At 37.8% G+C, this 19,805-nt stretch overlaps 1 protein-coding gene across 1 annotated transcript in view; it reads left to right on the top strand.

The window, feature by feature from the left end:
* The window catches only part of foxo1a (forkhead box O1 a), an 87,125-nt gene extending 69,649 nt beyond the window's left edge, over positions 1-17,476 (top strand). Inside the window, exons 2-3 of the mRNA XM_060826176.1 lie at positions 6,600-7,939; positions 12,213-17,476. Coding sequence (XP_060682159.1) covers positions 6,600-7,928 — 1,329 coding nt within the window. The 3' untranslated portion in view covers positions 7,929-7,939; positions 12,213-17,476. The remainder of the gene's footprint in view (positions 1-6,599; positions 7,940-12,212) is intronic.
* The last annotated feature ends 2,329 nt before the right edge of the window (positions 17,477-19,805 follow it).

The raw sequence follows: 19,805 nt of genomic DNA, 5'->3' as shown, positions 1-19,805 counted from the left end.
GTTTTAGCATTATCTTATTACAAGTTTGGCTGCTGGAGTAAGGTTAAGTAACTTCTCTGCTCTTAGTCATCTTGTTTAGTTTTTAATGTTTTGAACATCCAAAAAAAAAATATTTGCAAAATGCATACATTCAAATTTGTCTAAACTTGTCATCCTGCCAAACATATTCACAGTTGACCCCAATCAATTAGTCAATAACTTCTTGTAATTACTATTTGGATTTTTGCTTCACCGTATAAATTGACACTAAATTTATGATTTTGAGGAGATGATCTGACAATAATATATTTGATGTGAAAACTCCGCAAACTAAAACAAATTTGAGGTAAATAGTATCAGAGTTCTCTTGCCAACAAATTGACACTCTTTTTACATTATAAGTTTTTTTTTGAAAAATTCATTCACAGGATGAGGGCATCACTGGCTAGGTCAGGCCAGCATTTATTGCCTGTCCCAGAGGACAGTCAAGAGTGCACCACATTTGCTTAGGTCTAGAGTTGTTTGTTGGCTAGAGCAGGTGAGAATATCCGTTTCCTTCCACAAAGGACATTAGTGAACCAGATGGGATTTCCCAACAACAAACAGTAGTTTCATGGTTATCATTAGACTCTTAATTCCAGATTTTCATTGAATTCAAATTCCAGCATCTTCCATGGTAGGATTGGAACCCCAACAGTCCAGCGATAATACCACTTGGCCATCACCTCCGCAAAGTTTTTTTTCTTTTTTACAATGGTATTTCTTGCAAATTGTCCTGATGATGAAACATTTCCACGAAATGTCTTTGATATCAGCAGTACTCAAGTCCTTTACTTCCTGACTATTTAATATTATTTATTAAAACCTTTATTCAAAGTGATTGTTGCTGAGAGCAATTTGGTTACTATAACTCTTTTATTGCTGACTTTAAAAAAAACTGTTGCCATAAGATATTGAGTAGAATTAAACCATTTCAGCCTATCAAGTCTGCTCTGCCATTCGATCTTCGCTGATATGTTTCTCAAGCTCACTCTCCTGCATTCTCTCTCTAACCCTTGATACCCTTACCAATCACAAATCTATTGCTTTCTTAAATGCACTTAATAACTTGGTCTCCACAGCCATCTGCAGCAATGAGTTCCACAGCTAAGCCACCCTCTGGCTGAAGAAATACCTCCTCATCTCACCCCTTCTCTTTGATTCTGTGCCCTTGGATTCTAGTCTCTTCTACTAATGGAAACATCCTCTCCATGCCCACTATATCCAGACCTCTCAGTACTCTTAAGAAAAATTTGAGTCCTTATTCCCCTCCCTCCCTTATCCTTCCAAGTCCATCGGGTACAGACCCAGAGTCCTCAACCTCTCCTCATACGACAAGCTCTTGATCCCTGGGATCATTCTTGCAAAACTCCAAGGCCAGCATGTTCTCCCTTAGACACAGACCTAAAAAGTACTCTCAACATTCCAATGTGGCCTGACCACGGCCTTATAAAGCTTCAGCAGAACATCTCTGCTCTTGTATTCTAGCCTCTTGAAATTAATGCTAACATTGCATTTGCCTTCCTAAGTGCTAACTGAACTTGCATGTTAACGTTAAGAGAATCCTGAACTAGGACTTCCAAGTCCCTTTTGTGCTTCTGATTTCTGAAGCCATTCCCATTTAGAAAATAGTCTATGCTTCTATTCTTCCTACCCAAAGTGCATAACCTCACACTTTTCCACATTATATTCCATCTGCCGATTCTTTGCCCAGTCTCCTATCCTGTCCAAGTCTTTCTGCAGCCTCCCCTCTTCCTCAACTGTACCATCCCTACACCATCTTTGTGTCAATTGTAAACTTAGCAATAATGTCCTTGGTTCTTTTGTCAAGATTGTTAATATATAATTAGATTAGATTACTTACAGTGTGGAAACAGGCCCTTCAGCCCAACAAGTCCACACCGACCCGCCGAAGCGCAACCCACCCAGACCCCCTATATTTACCCCTTTACCTAACACTACGGGCAATTTAGCATGGCCAATTCACCTGACCCGCACATCTTTGGACTGTGGGAAGAAACCGGAGCACCCGGAGGAAACCCACGCAGACACGGGGAGAACGTGCAAACTCCACGCAGTCATGTGGATAATTGTGTCAACACAGACCCCTGCGGAACTCCACTAGTCACTGGATGCCATCCTGGAAAAGATCCATTTATCTCTCTTCTCTGTCTTCTGCCTGTCAGCCAATCTCTAAACATGTCATTACCTTGCCACAAACACAATGGACTCTTAACTTATTTTGTAGCCTCCTATCTGTGGCATCTTGTCAAAGACCCTCTGGAAATCCAAGTATATAATATCCACTGGTTCCTCATTGTCTAACTTATTTGTTATTTCCTCAAATAATTCTAACAGATTTTTTCAGGCATCACCACCCCTTGACAAAGCTATGCTAACTCAGTGGACTTCCAAGTACTCTGCAACCTCATCCTTAATAATGAACTCGAAAATCTTCCCGATGAAGGGCTTATGCCCAAAATGTCAATTCTCCTCCTCCGATGTTCTCTGATCTGCTGTGCTTTTCCAGCACCACACTCTCGACTCTAAAATCTTACCAATAACCGAGGTCAGGCTAAACAGTCTATAGGTCCCCTCTTCACCACAAATGTAGCAAAGACTTACGAGTGTTTAATTGCATTGTCATAATTTTGTCCATCCTGAGATTGCTAAAACGCACTGTCAAGTTTAATTTTGGATGATAGTACCATCCTTTTATCTTTTGTTTCATTGTTCTCAATCGAAGAGAGAGATCGGGTTAGAAATTCGTCAGTTAGTGACACAACAGAACAATATTGGCTCAGTTGCCTATTATACTTTGAGCCTGTTATTCAGTTTCATTGTAATCAATGGAACAGAAAATCAGACACTGTACTATACAGGTGCCCAAGCCTAAACCATGTGTCTTGTACCACTATCTGAAGTTACTTTCTATCTCATGATGTAGGAGATGGGGTTAACTTTTGGGGCACGCTGAATATCCGGCTAATTCCTATAAATTTGGGAACAAAATGGAATTACTAAATAAAGGCAGAAAATGCTGAAAATACTCACCACATCAGATATCATCTGTTGAGAGAGAAACAAAATTGATGTTTCAATTTGAAAATCTTATTGTTACACAATAATGGATGCTTTTGACTCCCTTTTGAGTCAAAACCTTGATTTTCACTGCCACACGTTTAATTTGTTAAATTAGTGAGTCCCGCACATGTTAGCAATTTTAGAAAAACTGAGCACTGTGTTTCTGTCTGTTGACTAGGGCATCTAGATTTTCCCATTTTGTGATGATGTCTTGTTCACCTACCAGAATAATTAGGGTTTATGTAGTCCATTCAACAGCATCACTTAAAGAATATATTTGACAATGAACTGATGTTTTTGCACTGCATTAAGATTTATTTCTTTGGACTTGTTTAAATATTTTGGTATAATATAAATCAGAAAAATGTTAATGTTGTGCAGAAATAGGATGTTGCTATTTCTTGAAATTTAAGTTCAATGGTAATTTGTTTCAGCAACAAATATTTCCTTGCTATTCTGAATAGATCTTAAGTCATTTAAAATCCTTCATGAATGAAATTCACTGTGGAACCCAAATTTTGCATGCCATCCTTGAAAACATCCAGTACAGACTTGAATTTTGTCTGTAGGTAGTGTGCATTATCTCAATAACCGAATCAAATGAAAATATACAAAGAATTTGGCCCTGAAACAAGGCTAGCAGTCAGCATCAATGTATTTTATTCGCCATTCTTCAAGCCCACTTATTTCATGATCATGAACAATGCTGCTTTTGTATAAATAAGAAGTAGACTATACCTGCATATAGTTTATTTTTGCTGTCATTTGCTGTACTTTCATCATTGCCCAGGTAAGATTATAATTCATATTTTAACATCTAGCAAGGAACATTTAACATTAATTGATACTACATTGTCAAAGCATGAAGAGCCACATGTTATCCCATAGTAGTTGTGTATAAGCTAGGCAAATGGGAACATCTATAATTAGATTACTTTTCAAGTCCCAACTATTCCATATGGAAGTTCACAGCAGGCTATGTTTCTGAGGTAGAATGCAGCATGGAAAGTGATAAAAATGCAGAAAAACTTTCAGACTATCTCTCTTGTCAAGATCCCTTGGAGAAGCTAGACATTCATGAGTTTGTATTTGCGTCTGGAGTTGTCAGCAGACACAACATAATTAACAACAGGACATATTTTTTATAACATTGCCTCGAATCATTTTTTCCTCAGTTGGGTAAGTTATAGCTTCACATACAGTCTGCGCTTGAAAAAACAGGAATTTATGTAGCAACCCTGTAGAACTTTTCCTGTTCGGAAAAATAATACGTTATTGTTTGGCAGCACCAGGAGACAGCTCTCTTAGCTGGAAGAATGAATTATAACTCGCCCATTGATCTAACCATTGCAGATTGGGCCGGGATCACTATGAAGGTGTCACTAATTGTTTTTGTTAAAAACTAAAAGGAGGCTTATATACACCATCAACTCGCTGTTGTGTAGATAAAACAATGTTATTGTGACTGCAGTGAATCTCATTCCATAACTGATTTCTTTAATGCTATTGGTTCTGCTGCTAATGTTTTTGCATCCAACAAGACAAACGGAAATCTTAGAACTCAGCTGTGTAAGAAGTTCTTAGAAATGTAAAACCAGTCTTTTATCTTCTGTATAGTCAACAGTTTTCAGTAGTCTATCTACGCTTATCTTTAAAATTGGAACTTGTTGCAATAAAGTTCCATAAAATGATGGTATACATTAGCTGTGATCAATAATGCTTAGCAGACACCAATATCTTTGGCTAATTGTTAAACTTGAGAGGCAGTGTTTCTGATTACACTAACCAAATAAAGTAAGATGGAAATTCAGATGTTATTTTGCAGCCAAGCCAGAGTGACCATATGGATAGACTGGTGGTTGTGCAAAGCACTTAAAAAAAAAAGCAAGTCTTTCTTTGTTTTCTTTCGGTGGAAATGGATGAAATTCTGCATTGTGCAGCAGTTATAACATCTGTTTATAACATCTAGACACCATTTATTTGGTGTCTAGATTTTGGGCGTTTAACCAGATTTGAATACAGATTTTTAATGAACAAGTTTTGCTTAGTTCATGCACTTGGGAGATGATATTTGTGCTTTAAACCTTTTTTTAACATGCCATGTATTGCTGTTCTATGGATGAGAAATTTAAAAAAACTGACAAGACACGAGCTCTGATCTTCCACTGTCCATTGAAGTTCATACATTAATTTTGTATGTAACATAAGTTTCAACATTTGCTATACCATTGTACTGATTCCATTTAATTAATTATACCTCATTTGAAACTACTAAGTTAACAAAATTTGAATTTGTATAGTGTCTTTAACACTGAGGGTCTGAAAGCACTTCATAGATATGGCTCAGTGGTTAGCACTGCTGCCTCACAGCGCCAGGATGCCAGGTTCGATTCTAGCCTTGGGCAACTGTCTGTGTGGGTTTCCTCCGGGTGCTCCAGTTTCCTCCCACAGTCCAAAGATGTGCAGGTCAGGTGAATTGGCCATGCTCAACTGCTCATAGTGTTAGGTGCATTAGTCAGAAGGAAAGTGCCTGGGTGGGTTACTCTTCGGTGGATTGGTGTAGACATTTTGGGCTGAAGGGCCTGTTTCCATGCAGTAAGGAATCTAATCTAATTAAACAAAGTTTCATCCTGAGTTACTTTTAGGTAATTTGTTATGGCAGCAAAGCATGTTATCAGTGTCTGATTACTGTGCAGCTTGCTTTGTTTGTGGGGAATATTTCTGCCATAATGAATGTCACTGGTTCCAGCTTCATTTCATCCCATTATTAGAATTTTTTAAATCATGGAAATAATGCAATTGATTCTGCACTTTTAATTGGGATAGAACAAGCTAATATTGAACTGTTCCATTGATTAGCAAAATGCATGGGGAACTGCTTTGTAGGAAAGTGCATTTTTCTTTCAGGCATAACTGATATCTTTTGTCTTTGAATCACTGATCCACATTATGACTGACATTCCAGCTATGTAGTGCATTTTGGCACACCAGACTGGAAGTTATGCTTCTAGTCGTATATGTTTGGGTGACTAACTGTCAAAACGTGTGCTGCTGGGAAAGTACAGCCGGTCAGGCAACATTCAAGGAACAGGGGAATCGATATTTCGAACATCAGCTTTTCATCAGGAGTGGAGAGTTGATGCTCGAAATGTCGACACTCATGCCCCTCGGATACTGCCTGACTTGTGCTTTTCCAGCACGACACTCTTCGATTCTGATCTCCAGCATCTGCAGTCCTCACTTTTTCTCCTGGGTGACTAACTGTTAAAGCTGAGTGAATGCAAAACTATACATTGCAGTACCCCAACGCATTAATGATTAACTTGGAATATTCTCTGACTTAACCCCCGATCCTTCTCCAAACATCACCACCAAAATAGGGCTGCTAAGGAAGGAATTGAAAAGCAAAGAAAATTGTGTGGTCATGTAACAAACAATTAAGAGGGTGCAATGAAGAAGTGTTTCTGACTCCATGATTTTGTATTTTTGTTTTGTAGAATTCAATCCGTCACAATTTGTCACTGCACAGCAAGTTTGTAAGAGTTCAGAATGAAGGAACTGGCAAGAGTTCTTGGTGGATGCTGAATCCAGAAGGGGGGAAGAGTGGAAAATCTCCAAGAAGAAGAGCAGTGTCCATGGATAACAACAGCAAGTTTGCTAAAAGCAGAGGGAGAGCAGCTAAGAAAAAGGCAGCACTTCAGGCTGGCCACGATGGCAGTGCTGATAGTCCTGGAACGCAGTTCTCAAAATGGCCTGGAAGTCCTAGTTCTCACAGTAACGATGATTTTGATGCCTGGACCACTTTCAGAAAGAGAACTGGCTCAAATGCCAGCACATTAAGTGGAAGGCTTTCACCTATAATGCCAGAACAGGAAGATATTGTGGATGGTGAGGTTCATCAAATGTCTCCCCTAGTCTATACTGCTACCTCCAGTAAAATGGCATCACCGCTACCAAGTCTAAGTGAGATGACTAGTTCCATGAACAATTCAATGACTGAAAATGTAATGGAGGATCTTTTAGACAACCTAAATCTTTTGTCCCCAAATTCAGCAATGGCAGCATCTACCCAGCCTTCTTCAGTGTCACTAATGCAACAAAGCTCAGGCTATTCCTTTCCATCTCAGAACACACCCATTGGTTCACAGACTCCAGATTACAGAAAATGCTATGTTCAAAGCAGTATGAACTCCCTACAGCAAATTCCTTTGCCGAATTTTCAAGATAAAAAACAGAGCTTTGGGGCAATTACTCAATACAACTGCCCAACAGGACTTCTTAAGGAGTTACTTACTTCTGACTCACCACCTCATAGTGACATGCTACCACAAGTAGATACTGTGGTATCACAAGCTAGTAGTCGGCTGGCCAGTCAAAATATGATGATCTCCACAACATATGCTAATCAGGCAGTTCACACCAAGATGATGAACCCTAGTGTGCAGCACCACCCAGCACACAGTCAGCATTCCGTTTCAATGAATGGTCGTGCTTTACCTCATACAGTGAGCATCATGACTCATCCTTCAAGTATCCGACATTTGTCCACACCAAAAAGTCAGCTACAAGTGCCTATGCATTTCCAACTAAATGCAATGGATCCCTGCTCTATTAACAGTAATGGTGGATACGGAAGAATGAATCTTGCTTCTATGAGTCAGGAGATGCTGCCTAGTGATTTGAATGATATGTTCATTGAAAGGCTTGACTGTGATGTTGAGTCCATTATTCGTAATGATCTTATGGATGGCGATACTCTAGATTTTAACTTTGACTGCTATTCCAACAGTGCAAAGGCATCCAAACATAGCTGGGTATCTGGCTAAATTGTACACAGGTGGGTATTGCATCTCACACCAAACTGAGTTTTCTATTTTGTTATTACTAGTATTAACGAGATTAAATTTATAAAATGTTACTGTCAGTTCAATGATTTTTTTAAAAAAATGGAACTCTTAGTAAGCATACTGTATACTATATATCCCTTTAATGCATTACCGTGAGACCACAGAAAAGGCATAATATTGTGCAGAAGCAGAATTTGGTGAAAGAAAATTCCTTTTTGGAGAAAGAAGTAAGTTGAAGGTTAGGAACCTGCTGATTTCAATGGAATTTTGTCCTTCCAGTCGCAGTTTGAAGGAAGCAAATCGTAGTCTAGAAATTGGGAGACCCAATATCTGCTCACCAGGACAAAGGCAAGGGGAAACTGAAACTTTGCTTGTGTGGCTCAGAGAAGCATTATAAAGCTCTTGGCTTTACAATGGAAAATTTAAAAAAAAACTAAACTGTTTATGTTTCAAATCCTGTCTTGAACAGAGTTCACTTGTTGAAAGAGCCCTGGTGTGTTTCCTACTAAATTAAATTTAAAATAGCACTTGGAATTTCAGTGTGCATGTCCACCGGTCCCTTTAAGACAGATAAAATAGTGAAGAAGGCATATGGGATACTTGCTTTTATTAGGCAAGGGCTAGAGTTTGAGCAGCAAGTTTTATGCTGGAATTGTATAAAAAGTCAGTTAGGGCACAGCTAGAGCATTATGTGCAGTTCTGAAGTCCACATTAAAGGAGGGATGTTTTTGCACAGGAGAGAATGCAGAGGAGATTTACCAGGATATTGCCTGCGCTGGAGAGTTTTACTCATGAAGAAACATTGGATAGACTGGGACTGTTTTCCTTGGAACAGAGGAGATTTGAGGTGGGGTGGTCAGGGACCTGATGGAGATATATGAAATTATAATGAACGTCGACAGAATAGACAGAAAGAAACATTTCCTTTGTTGAGGGATCCGTGACTGAGGATGGGGGCATAGATTTAAGGTAAGGCATGGAATGTTTAAACAGGATGTAAGGAAAAATATTTTCACTCAGAGGGTGGTGGGAATGTGGACCTCATTGTCTGTGAAGGTGGGAGAGGCAAAAACCCTCAGAACAGATGTACACTAGTAAAGCCAAGTCATAAAAGACTGTGGGTTAATTCATGGAAGTTGAGTTTAGAATAGTTAAGTATTGTTTTTGATCGGCACATACTTGCTGGGCCAGAGGACCTTTTTTCTGTGCTGGAGGTAACCATGACTCTACGTGTGCTCAGTTCCCAAGCTGCATATTTAAGGATAATCTCCATTAGATTGTGGCCAGGTTGAAGGAGTAGATTGAGATCTGAGGTAGCGGAGTTTAGTTAGTACGTTGGCAGAGAAGTCACCTGATCAATTCAACTCTCCATCTGCCTGGTTTCCATCTTGTTAAACTCCACACTGTATTTTGTAAAGAACTGATTATTGCAGTTTCCAAATTTGTAATTCTGCCCTATTTTAAAGGTAGCTTTGTAATGCATGTAGTGCAAGCTGTCTCATATCAGTAGTGCAAACTGAGAATCTTTGCTAATTGAGTGGGTGTTGTTTCAATCTTAAGGTATCAATTAATGCCTTGCTCCATGCAAGAGTGAAGAAAAAGAATTTCAGAGATAGAAAGTAAAATATACTTGAAAAATCCCCTAAGATGAGATTTTATATCCATTTCATACTGGGGAAAAGAAAATCACTGAACATAACCATTATAATCCAGACTGGAATTCAGTTTGTGTCTTCCACCTTTGCCCCCCAACACTGCACTCATTGCAAAATACATTTTTATGTCTTGTATTTTTTTGTCAGATGTATTATTCTCTGAAGCTTTTAATGGACTTTGCAAACTTTCCCATGTTCTGTGTTGGCATCAGCTTATTTCAACGTGTTCCACTGCACAATTGGACAGTAAGTTTATACTTAGGCTGCATTGTCAGAAATGCTGTCTCTTAATTGAGACTTGAAAAGGCAATTGGACCATGATTTTAATTGGGTGTGAAAAATTCAACACAGTTAGGAGATTAAAGAGTCCTACTTGAACAAAAAGTGTTTTAGTTAATGATTGACTTATTTTTGAACGACCTTCTTGTGTGTAAATTGGCTGCATTAATCAGCTGCAAAAGTAATTTCATAGAATCTCTACAGTGTGGAAGCAGGCCATTCCACCCATCGTGTCCACACTGACCCTCCGAAGAGCTTCTCACTGAAGCTCTTGCCCCAACCCAATCCCTGCATTTCCCATGGCAATTCATCTAGCCTGCATATCCCTGGACACTATGGGCAGTTCATGTATGGCCAGTCCACCTAACCTGCACACCTTTGGACTGTCTGAAGAAACCAGAGCATAAAGAGGAAACTCACCCAGACACTGGGAGAATGTACAAACTCCACACAGATTGGAAGTGAACCCTGGTCCCTGTGAGGCAGCAGTGCCAACCACACAGCCATTGCACTACCCTAGTAGCCTATGAAGTGTGTTGGAACATCTTGAGCAAGAGAACATCAGTATAAGTGCAAGTCTGATCTTTTATTTTTTTCCTTACTTATATGTAATATCACCACAACACACCCAGCTAGATGTAGGGAAGAAAACTGCTGTTCATTTTGTCCTTTAGACCGAGCAAGCACAGGGGATTGGGTCATGAGTTCATACCCAACTTCTGCTGTATACTTGTATATTGAAGATTTCCCTTTATTCTGGATGTAGGTTTGCTCACTGAGCTGGAAGGTTTGTTTTTCAGACGTTTTGTCACCATGCTAGGCAACAGCTTCAGTGAGCCTCCAAATGAAGCACTGGTGATGTAGTCTGCTTTCTATGTTTGAGTTTCCTAGGGTTGGTGGTGTCATTTCCTGTGGTGACATCATTTTCTATGGTGGTGTCATTTCTGGTTCCTTTTTCTCAGGGGGTGGTAAATGGATTAGCACTCTGAGAAAAAGAACATGAAATGGCATCACCATTGGAAATGACATTACCACATCAAATGACATTGCCAACCCTAGGAAACGCAAACATTTAAAGCAGACTACACCACCAATGCTTCATTCAGAGACTCACTGAAGATGTTACCTAGTATGGTGACAAAATGGCTGTAAATGAACCTCCCAGCTCAGCGAGGAAACCTACACCCAGAACCTTGAGCTATAAATCTTCTCAAAACTCGCCCTTTATTCTGTGTTTATCAACTTTTTCTTCAGACCATGGAACATGGTATTACCATCTTTTGACTAAATTAAGTGACTGGTACGTATTAGAAACCAAAAGTTTATTGAGTAGGTGTTTGGAAATACATTTCAAGATAACTGAGTATTGAAGTGTTCAACTGCATGTCACAAATAATACACAATATTGTCTGTACATGCTAATTATTCTAAAATAAATTATGAACTAATATGTCAAATTAACTGTAAATATGACTTGGAAATACTTCATTTTTTGAATGTTGGAGCACATTGAGCATTTGAAGAATAAGTACAAATATTGCGAGAGAAATTGTATTGTGTTTGGCTGTAGTTTTTTAAATGTACGCAACTGAGAGAGTATTTTATAAGGTTGTAACCTAATTGAGAATTTCAGATGATTTAAACTGCCAGAACAAAGCTCAAATAATTTATAACAGTTGATTAAATCTTTTTGATTAAATTCATCCTGGGCTCAATCTCTGATTATTGTAGTTCACTGTAATGAGGCTATCCTGACCATAAATGAGCAGTGCTATTAATTTATGTTGAATTGATTTTTGTTGGATAGTGATAATTTGCATTTATGTGGTACCTTTAATATGATAAACATCCCAAAGTGCTTCACAGGAAATATTATATGAAGAGATATCAGTGCGATGACCAAAAACTTTGACATGGGGTAGGTTTTGAGGAGTTTCTTTAAACGCAAAGAGAAAAGAGAGTCAAAAGAGCTTTAGGAAAGGAATTCAGAGTTTAGGCCTTAACAGCTGAAGCCTGTAATGGGTCATGATTGAAACAGGGCAATTAAACCTCAGCTAGTTGATTCAGGCCAAATGCGTGTTCTGTAAAAGATCACTTTTGAATTTCTTTCGAGCAAGGGTTTAGTTTGACTGCTCTCTCCCAGCAAATAAGTTTGTCTCCATTCTGATTTTATTTTTAAACTGCACCCTGATTTGTGATTTAAAAATTAAAAACTATACCTGATTTTGGAATGACTAGAAGTACTAGTTTCACTTAGCTTAGTTTGCAATAGTTCAGTAGATTTCTTCCTATTTATGTTTGACTCTTTTTCTGTTTCTCATTAAACTAGATTTCTCTGAAAGCACCCAGACTGGATTGACATCAGGAATTGGGAAAAGCAGTCCAAAGATGTCCTTCACCCTTACTGAATTCTCTTGATAAATGCTCCCTTTTCCCTTTCATCATACTTGGCAGCATGGAGCATTTTCCTGCACAGGATGTTTGCCCAATGTTTGCAGGTTTTGTGCTGCTCTTGATAAGGCCTCTGGAATTTGGAACTGTTTGGTTACAAAGTGCCAAACACACTACAGAATGTCATTTCAAACATGTGTATTGTGTGCTTAATTAGCAATTTTCTTTTTAATTATGAGCATTACATAGGCCTGTTCTGGTTGTTGACTATGACTGTAACAAACTCTGCTCCTGAGTCCAATACTGTATTGTCACAATTTCAATGCAAATAATGCACTTGCTAGCTTATTTGAAATCACCACCGTTAAATGATGGTAAAGGTCCTTCACCCTTCAAAAGAAGAGTTGACCTGCAGTTAATGTTGGACTCAGCTTCAATACTTACCAGTTTGTGGTAGCAAATTATTGTATAAATGTTACTGCAGTTAAGCCTTAGGATAGACTACTTACATATCTAATATGTTGGTACTGCTGACATTCTCTTTTAATACCAACTGGGCTTGTAATGCCAGTAGCTTAATTTTCTGAGCATATGCCTGGGATGTCGATTTCAGTGAATCACTATAGATGATAGGCCCATTTTAAAATATTCCCAACAATGAAGCATGATCCAGCGTGCAACAATTATATCCTCAGCTTTTTCCTTATGCAATTAATGGGAATATTAAAATAAATTAACTCTTAAAAGATATAATACCATTCATTTTGTCAATTTTAAGTATGACTTTGGAATGCAAAGGAGATATTTTAATAAACTCTCCCAGTGGGAAGCTAAATTGCATTTAGGGTGACTTCATACCCTTCATGAACTCGATGGAATGTAATATCAGGCAGGGAATAAAATGAGTGACTGATTTCAAATTCTGATGGTTTCTAATTGTGTATGTCAGGCTGAAGTGACCTTTTCGAGAATTTGATATTCAAATACAGTAATTATTATCTTCTAATGTAAGTAAGCTTTAATGTAAAATGTTTATTTTTGTGTTTTTGCAGTGAGTTTTTATATTTCCGATATGTTGCCATTTAGTTTGTAGATAGTTGTGCTGTCTTGTTGGTTTGGCAATCACTGCGTCCACATAAACTTTGAAAACAACAGATTGTCGCCATAGGTCTATTTGTCACAGCCCTTCTATATAAATTACAGGACTCTTTCGGAGGAGTCTAATGCTCTATCCTTGGTGCTTGTGACTTTGCAAAGCTGAAAACTGGTTGTGATTTGATTTTTAACATTCAATTTTAAAAGAACAGAAAGAAAGTTACATGCTCTTTTGTACCTGAAGACTGACTTTTTAATTTATTTAAATTAATTTTTATCTCTTAGCATTTGTAGCACTCACTGTAGTTTCAAATCTCTGTACGTTGATCAGCATGCCTGGAAGAATGTTTTAGTTATAGGGTAGCCCATTGAGGAGAAGATTTGCCATTTCTTTGACATCCTCTCCCAAGCGTAAGATGAAGGCAAAATTCTGACAGTGTGAGGATTCCACTTGATCACCTTTTATTATAAAGGAAATGCCTTCTGTCATGTTCTTTTAAAAAAATTAGTTATTTGACACTGATATACTAGATCGCCACATAATTCTACAGTTTTCATTTTAAGTGCAAACATCAGTGTTACAATAACACAATCAATCTTGATGTTGAGAATTATCTTGTCGTTGAGGAAGTTAACCTTGATGAACTGTGCAACCAAATTTTCAACCACGTGCAGATGTTTTACTGGCTGTAGGAGAAAATCCTGATAAGGTGTTTCTGTCTGTGTCTCCCGCACCTGACCTATTCTGATTTATTTCTAAGTCGATTAATTGAAACACTTTTCTTTCAAAAATCTGATTTTGCCCCAGTGCAGTGATTTGATTGCTGGCTGAAGAAAATCTAGACTCTTCTTGGAAGATTTTTTAAAATGATAGTTTGATGCCCTACTTTGTCCCAAGATTTATGAAATATAAAAGTTCAGTAGCAGTGTGAGATTTTCTTGAGATGTAACCAGCCTTGAGCCTCTTACTATTCAGCTTTGTTCTTTTAGAGTATGTAAATCATCCTGATAGAATGTTCCAGCCAGCTTATCCACAGGTATTTTGTAACTCAAGCTTTGAAGATAGATAATGGCACTATTTTTTAGATACTAGATGTTCCTCTATAGAAGACCATTTTACCAAGGAAAAGGGCTTCTCATGTGCTCAGTTCACCATTAAATGTTTGCATGAAACCTGGGAAATAACCACACTTGGTGATTTCTTGTATGCACATTCCCCAATTACATCAGACAGTGCATTCTACTGTTTGGAAACTGGCAACTTAACCCGTTTAGCATCATCAGCTAAACCATAAGACCCGTAAAATGCCTGGTGCAATTGTGTGAGAGAAATGACATCTATAAACTATGTTTTTGATTGTAATGATCACACACAGACAGACATGTGTATGAAATTTTCTCCGAAGCTCTGCCTGTAAGAAATTCTGTCCAAATTGGAATGCTCGTTTTATGGGCTCCTCATTCAGGAGGAGGACAGTTGTGAGGACAGAGCTAATTTTTTCTTTGACACTAATCTTGTGGCCATTTAGTATCCAGGGTATCAGCTTTGTTCAGGTAGCTCTCTCACCTGTAAAACAAACTGTAGTAAGTTCAACCCAAATGATAAGCATGCGTACATACTTTATGCTGTTATTTCAATTAGCAGTGAGAAATGTTGCATTACCGAAGGTGCCATATTTTAAGTGACAAGTTGAAGTCCCATCTGCAAGCTCAGGTGGCTGTTACTAATCCCAAAGGATTATGCAAAGAAAAACAAGTTCTCCTGGCCAACATTCCTCTTTTACCTATCACCTCCAAAACAAGCTTAATCATTTGGTAGTATAGAACATGAGTATTGCTGAAAATAGACATATATTGTCAAAGCTTTCAGCTTACACTCAGGACAATTTGCAAGAAATCACCATGTAAAGGGAAAACAATATTTCATACTGTATGAGAAGAGAATGCAAAATAGCTGGCAATTTGACTCTTGTAGAGGCACCTTTCCCAATCAAAGTCTATTTGTGAACCAATCAACATTCTCTCCTAAACCATAGGAAATGTTATTTCTTGTGAATTGTTGTGATGAAAGGCTTTGGCAAAATGTATTTTGTCAGCAATAAAACGAGGTTATATGGCTGTCCATTCAGTTGCTGTTTGTGAGACATTGTTATCTAGAAATTGGGTGCTGTGTTTATCTATATAAACTACATTTGAAGTGTAATCTGTTAAGGTTTCACTATGTGCTGTATGCACCCATGTTCATTTGTTCTTTCCTTTTTCTTTTTCTACCTTCTTGTACATGCATCTCTCTCTCTTCTGTTTACACACCAGTGTCATCTACAGTACTTGTGCATAAGTGTGTCACACTGGGAAGCCCATTATATTCCCTTCTTCCTCAAAGAATTTGAGTTTTCAATCTCAGTTGAGCTGCTGCAGAGATACCTTGAGCGGAGATAGTTCGATTGCTGATGGAGAGGGAGAGTCGTTGTACACATTGGTACACCCCTTAGTGCTTGGTTTTCATAGTGCAGGAGACCCATTAATGGTCAGACTTCTGATGCACAGTCCTGACATCACTCAAAATGATAGAAAAAGCTTTCAAGATGGAATACATTCTATTAGAATATCAAAACATGAGAGCTGCACATTCTTTGGCAATGCAGACAACTGAAAGATGCAAATACTTTGTTCTACTCATTAAATTTGTTACAGCGCACAATTGATGGCTAGATCAGATGACATTCAGTGTTATAGTAGAGTTTTCTTTGGTCATAAACTGACATGTTTATAAATAAATAGTTTAGGAATGAAAAATTATGAGATCTATGTTGCATTCACATTGTTACTGTGATTTTTTTGCATTATGTTTAAAGAAAGCGAATAGTGCAGGTAGAGAGGTTTTTTTCCCCATGGTGAGTTTACAGAATCACAGAAAAAAAGGGGCATCATGCACCTTCACATTTTTTATATTAACTGGATTAAAGTAAAGTTTTGTATGTACAGAGTTAGATTTTTACATCCTAGGGGGTGCTATTAAGTGATGGTGTTTGCAGTTTTTGTAAATATACAATGAAACTCAAAGCGTAAGAGTTTTCTAAACATAATCAGTTTTGCCTGATGTGGATTTTTGCGCAGGGACTAATGTAAAGTTGTAAGTTTTTTTTTGTTACTTTTTTGATCAATTATTTAACAATCAGATTTCTTATATACGTTTTCATTCTGCTTAATGTTATGCTCTAAGTTTAAAGTACCACAAAGTGTTACGCTAGATTCTCAGACAGTTTCACAACTGTATTTCATTGGTCATCTTGACATAGAAGCTCCGAAAGCTTTGAGTAGAACTACCTTAATTGTAAATGATTGCTCCATGAAATGTGCAAATCTTACCTATGCATACAAAGTCTTAACTTTGAATTTTTTCTAGATTTGTACTGTTAAAAGTATATTATAAAATAGTTATTCAGATATTTTAAATTTAACAAGAAGATGTATTGTTTCTGATATAGCTATATGTAACCATACATGGTATGTAAAGTTTATGTAGAAATTAGTGATGAAAATCATACTGCTTTTGATAAACCAGTGCTATTTTCTTCAGTACAGCTAATGGATGTGATGTACTGCTTGATGTTAAATGACTGATAGGAGTCAGCAGAGCATCCCTATGAAGAGGGAAGAAAGCGTCTTGGACCAATTGCTTTTCCACATAGAAAATTAATTGCACTTGAGCTTTTTTAAAAAAAAAACGTTTCAATAAACATTACATTTTGAATCATTAATGAAAATTAAGTACTTACATTTATTAACTTATCAAGTTAAATGTGACTAATCTATTACATTCTGTTTATAAATAAAAGTTGCAACAGGAGTAGTTTTTTAATGAAAATTACCAATTTGCACAAAACCTACCCTTCTTTTGACGGATGTTCCGCAGACCAACAGCAACCTGAAACTGGCATGTAAATAATGTTTTCTCCAGTAAAACAGACTGTAGCAGTACTTGAAAGTTCCACCACTTTATATTCTTTCAATAATGTAGGTTGTAACTAAGTATATTGTTTCATAGACAAGTGCCTGATAATGTACATTAAAAAACACAAGAACAATCTTTGCTGTATTGTATGGAGCCATAATAAATGTATATAAATTCTGATACAGAATCTGAATTGTGTTACTGCCACCCTTCTGATTTTGATTTTTAAATGAATTGCATTCTTCACTTGAAGTGAATGGTAGGGGAAATTGCATCCTTGTTGCACCTGTATTGTTTCTGATATAGCTACATATAATCATACATGGTATATAAAGTTTATGTAGAAGTTAGTGATGAATATTTTAGGTTTATCATTGATCATTCATTGAAAAATTAGTCTGAAGAAAAGCGGATCAAATACTAAGCCAAACTTCAAAACATTGTCATCATCTATCATCAAGAAGATCATAATTTGAGGAGGCTCTGTGATACAGGTGGTAGCTTTCCTGTCTCTGAGTCGGTAGCTGTGCGTTGGGTTCTGCTCCATGTTCATGGAAGGCGCACTTGAAACATGGCTGAACGGGTTGAGCGCCAGGCTGTAAATCCTTCCAATATGCCTTTTGGCAAGACAATAATAACATTAATGTTCCATGGCTTATCATGCTGTCATTTATTGCTGCAGTTAAATGAGGAGAATTAGCAGCAGCTTCCAAAATGATGGTTGACACCAAGGTGATCCACCAGTCCCATAAAACATGGGGAATAGTTGAAAGAGAGAAAAAAAACGCCATCAGGTAATCTTATCTGTAATATTCTCTGCCATTTTGGGCATGCTACCTTTCAAATGACAAAGCATAGAGGAACAAGTTTGCTGGGAAATCAGAAATGTGCAAGAACAATAAATAGGTTATATTAGAGGATTTTAGTTACCCAAATATTGATTGAAATAATATTGAAAGAATTGAGAGGGAAGAATTTCTAATGTATTTATGAGGAGTTTCTCATCCCATCTATAAAGGATGCAATGCTTGGTCTTGTTCTTGAAAATGAAGTGGACCAAGCAAACTAAACATCTGTGGGGGAAACCCTTGGGTAAGAACTAACATTGCTAATCTAAAATTTATGATACAATGGAGAAGAGCAGCACAATCAAATGCAGAGCTTCTAAACCACATGAGAGTGAATTTCGATTTGACGCAAAGGGATGGATGGAGCGTAAAAGATTGAGTGACAGGAAAAACCAATGAAAAGATAGATGATCTGTAATGATGAGATATTTCAAGTATAGGCTCTCTATATTCCACAAGGGCAAATGGTCAGGGAACCAAAAACAGGACTCCATGGATGACTAAGGAGATGGAGGTCATGTTGTAACGTAAAAGGGGAGTGTATGATGCATGGCATATGAGAGTCAGGATAAATACAATAAGTGAAGAGGAAACAAAGGCAAAGACAAAGTCTGCGAACAAAATAGCAATCAACATAAAAGGGAATCTTAACATTATCCAGCAGTATGTAAATAGGAGCACAAGGTTTAGAAGAAGGAATAGGTCAATTGGCCCCTCAAGACTACACTGCCATTTGTCAGAACCGTGGATGATCTGATTATGGCCTCCATTCCACTTTCATGTTTGCCTCCATCAGTTATAGGCAAGGAGTTGGAATCTATATTCAGTAAAATAAAACTAACCGGTATCTGGAGAGATTTGAGTTCATTAAGGAGAGCTAGAACTGATTTGTTAAAGGTTGTTAATGTTTGATTAAATTAATTTATTGACGAAATATCCAAAGAAGGGACTGAAGAGGATGTTATCTACATGAATTTTAAGAAAGCATTTGACAAATTACCATATAGAAGGCTGCTTCAAAAAGGGCTGTCAGTTTGGGCTGATCCATGGCAAGTAACATTCACAGATGCAAGTCCCAAGCAATGATGGACTCAAACAAGAGTGTGTCTAGCCATCTCCTCTTGACATTAGTTGGCATTGCCATCATTTAAGTTCTGCTACCTTCAATGTCATCAGGATTACCATTGACCAGGAACTGAACTGGATCAGTCTTAAAAACACTGTCCCTATTAGAGAGACTGGTAATTCTTTGGTGAGTAAACTATCTCATCATGCCTAAAGCCTTTCCAGCACCTACAAGGCACAAGTCAGGAGTGTGATGGAATACTCTCTATTTTCCTGGATGAGTGCAGTGCAACAACAATCAAGAAGCTTTCAGAACAAAACAGTCTGCTTGTTTGGCACCCTATCCCACTATGTTCAGTTCTCACTCCTTTCACCACAGTGGCAGCAGTATATATAATCTGCAAGTTGCACCTCAGCAACTTTGACAAATCTGTGGTCTCTATCACCTAGAAAGACATGAGCAGCAGAGGCATGAGAATGCCACCAACTGAAAGCTCTGGATTGGGACGATATCACGATTTCTGTACAGTTGCTGAGTCAAAATCCTAGACGTTCCCTCTTAGCAGCA

The sequence above is a fragment of the Hemiscyllium ocellatum genome, chromosome 6 (assembly GCF_020745735.1).
Source record: "Hemiscyllium ocellatum isolate sHemOce1 chromosome 6, sHemOce1.pat.X.cur, whole genome shotgun sequence".
NCBI classification, from domain to species: Eukaryota; Metazoa; Chordata; class Chondrichthyes; order Orectolobiformes; family Hemiscylliidae; genus Hemiscyllium; species Hemiscyllium ocellatum.
This window is presented reverse-complemented; position numbering and strand designations above follow the sequence as displayed.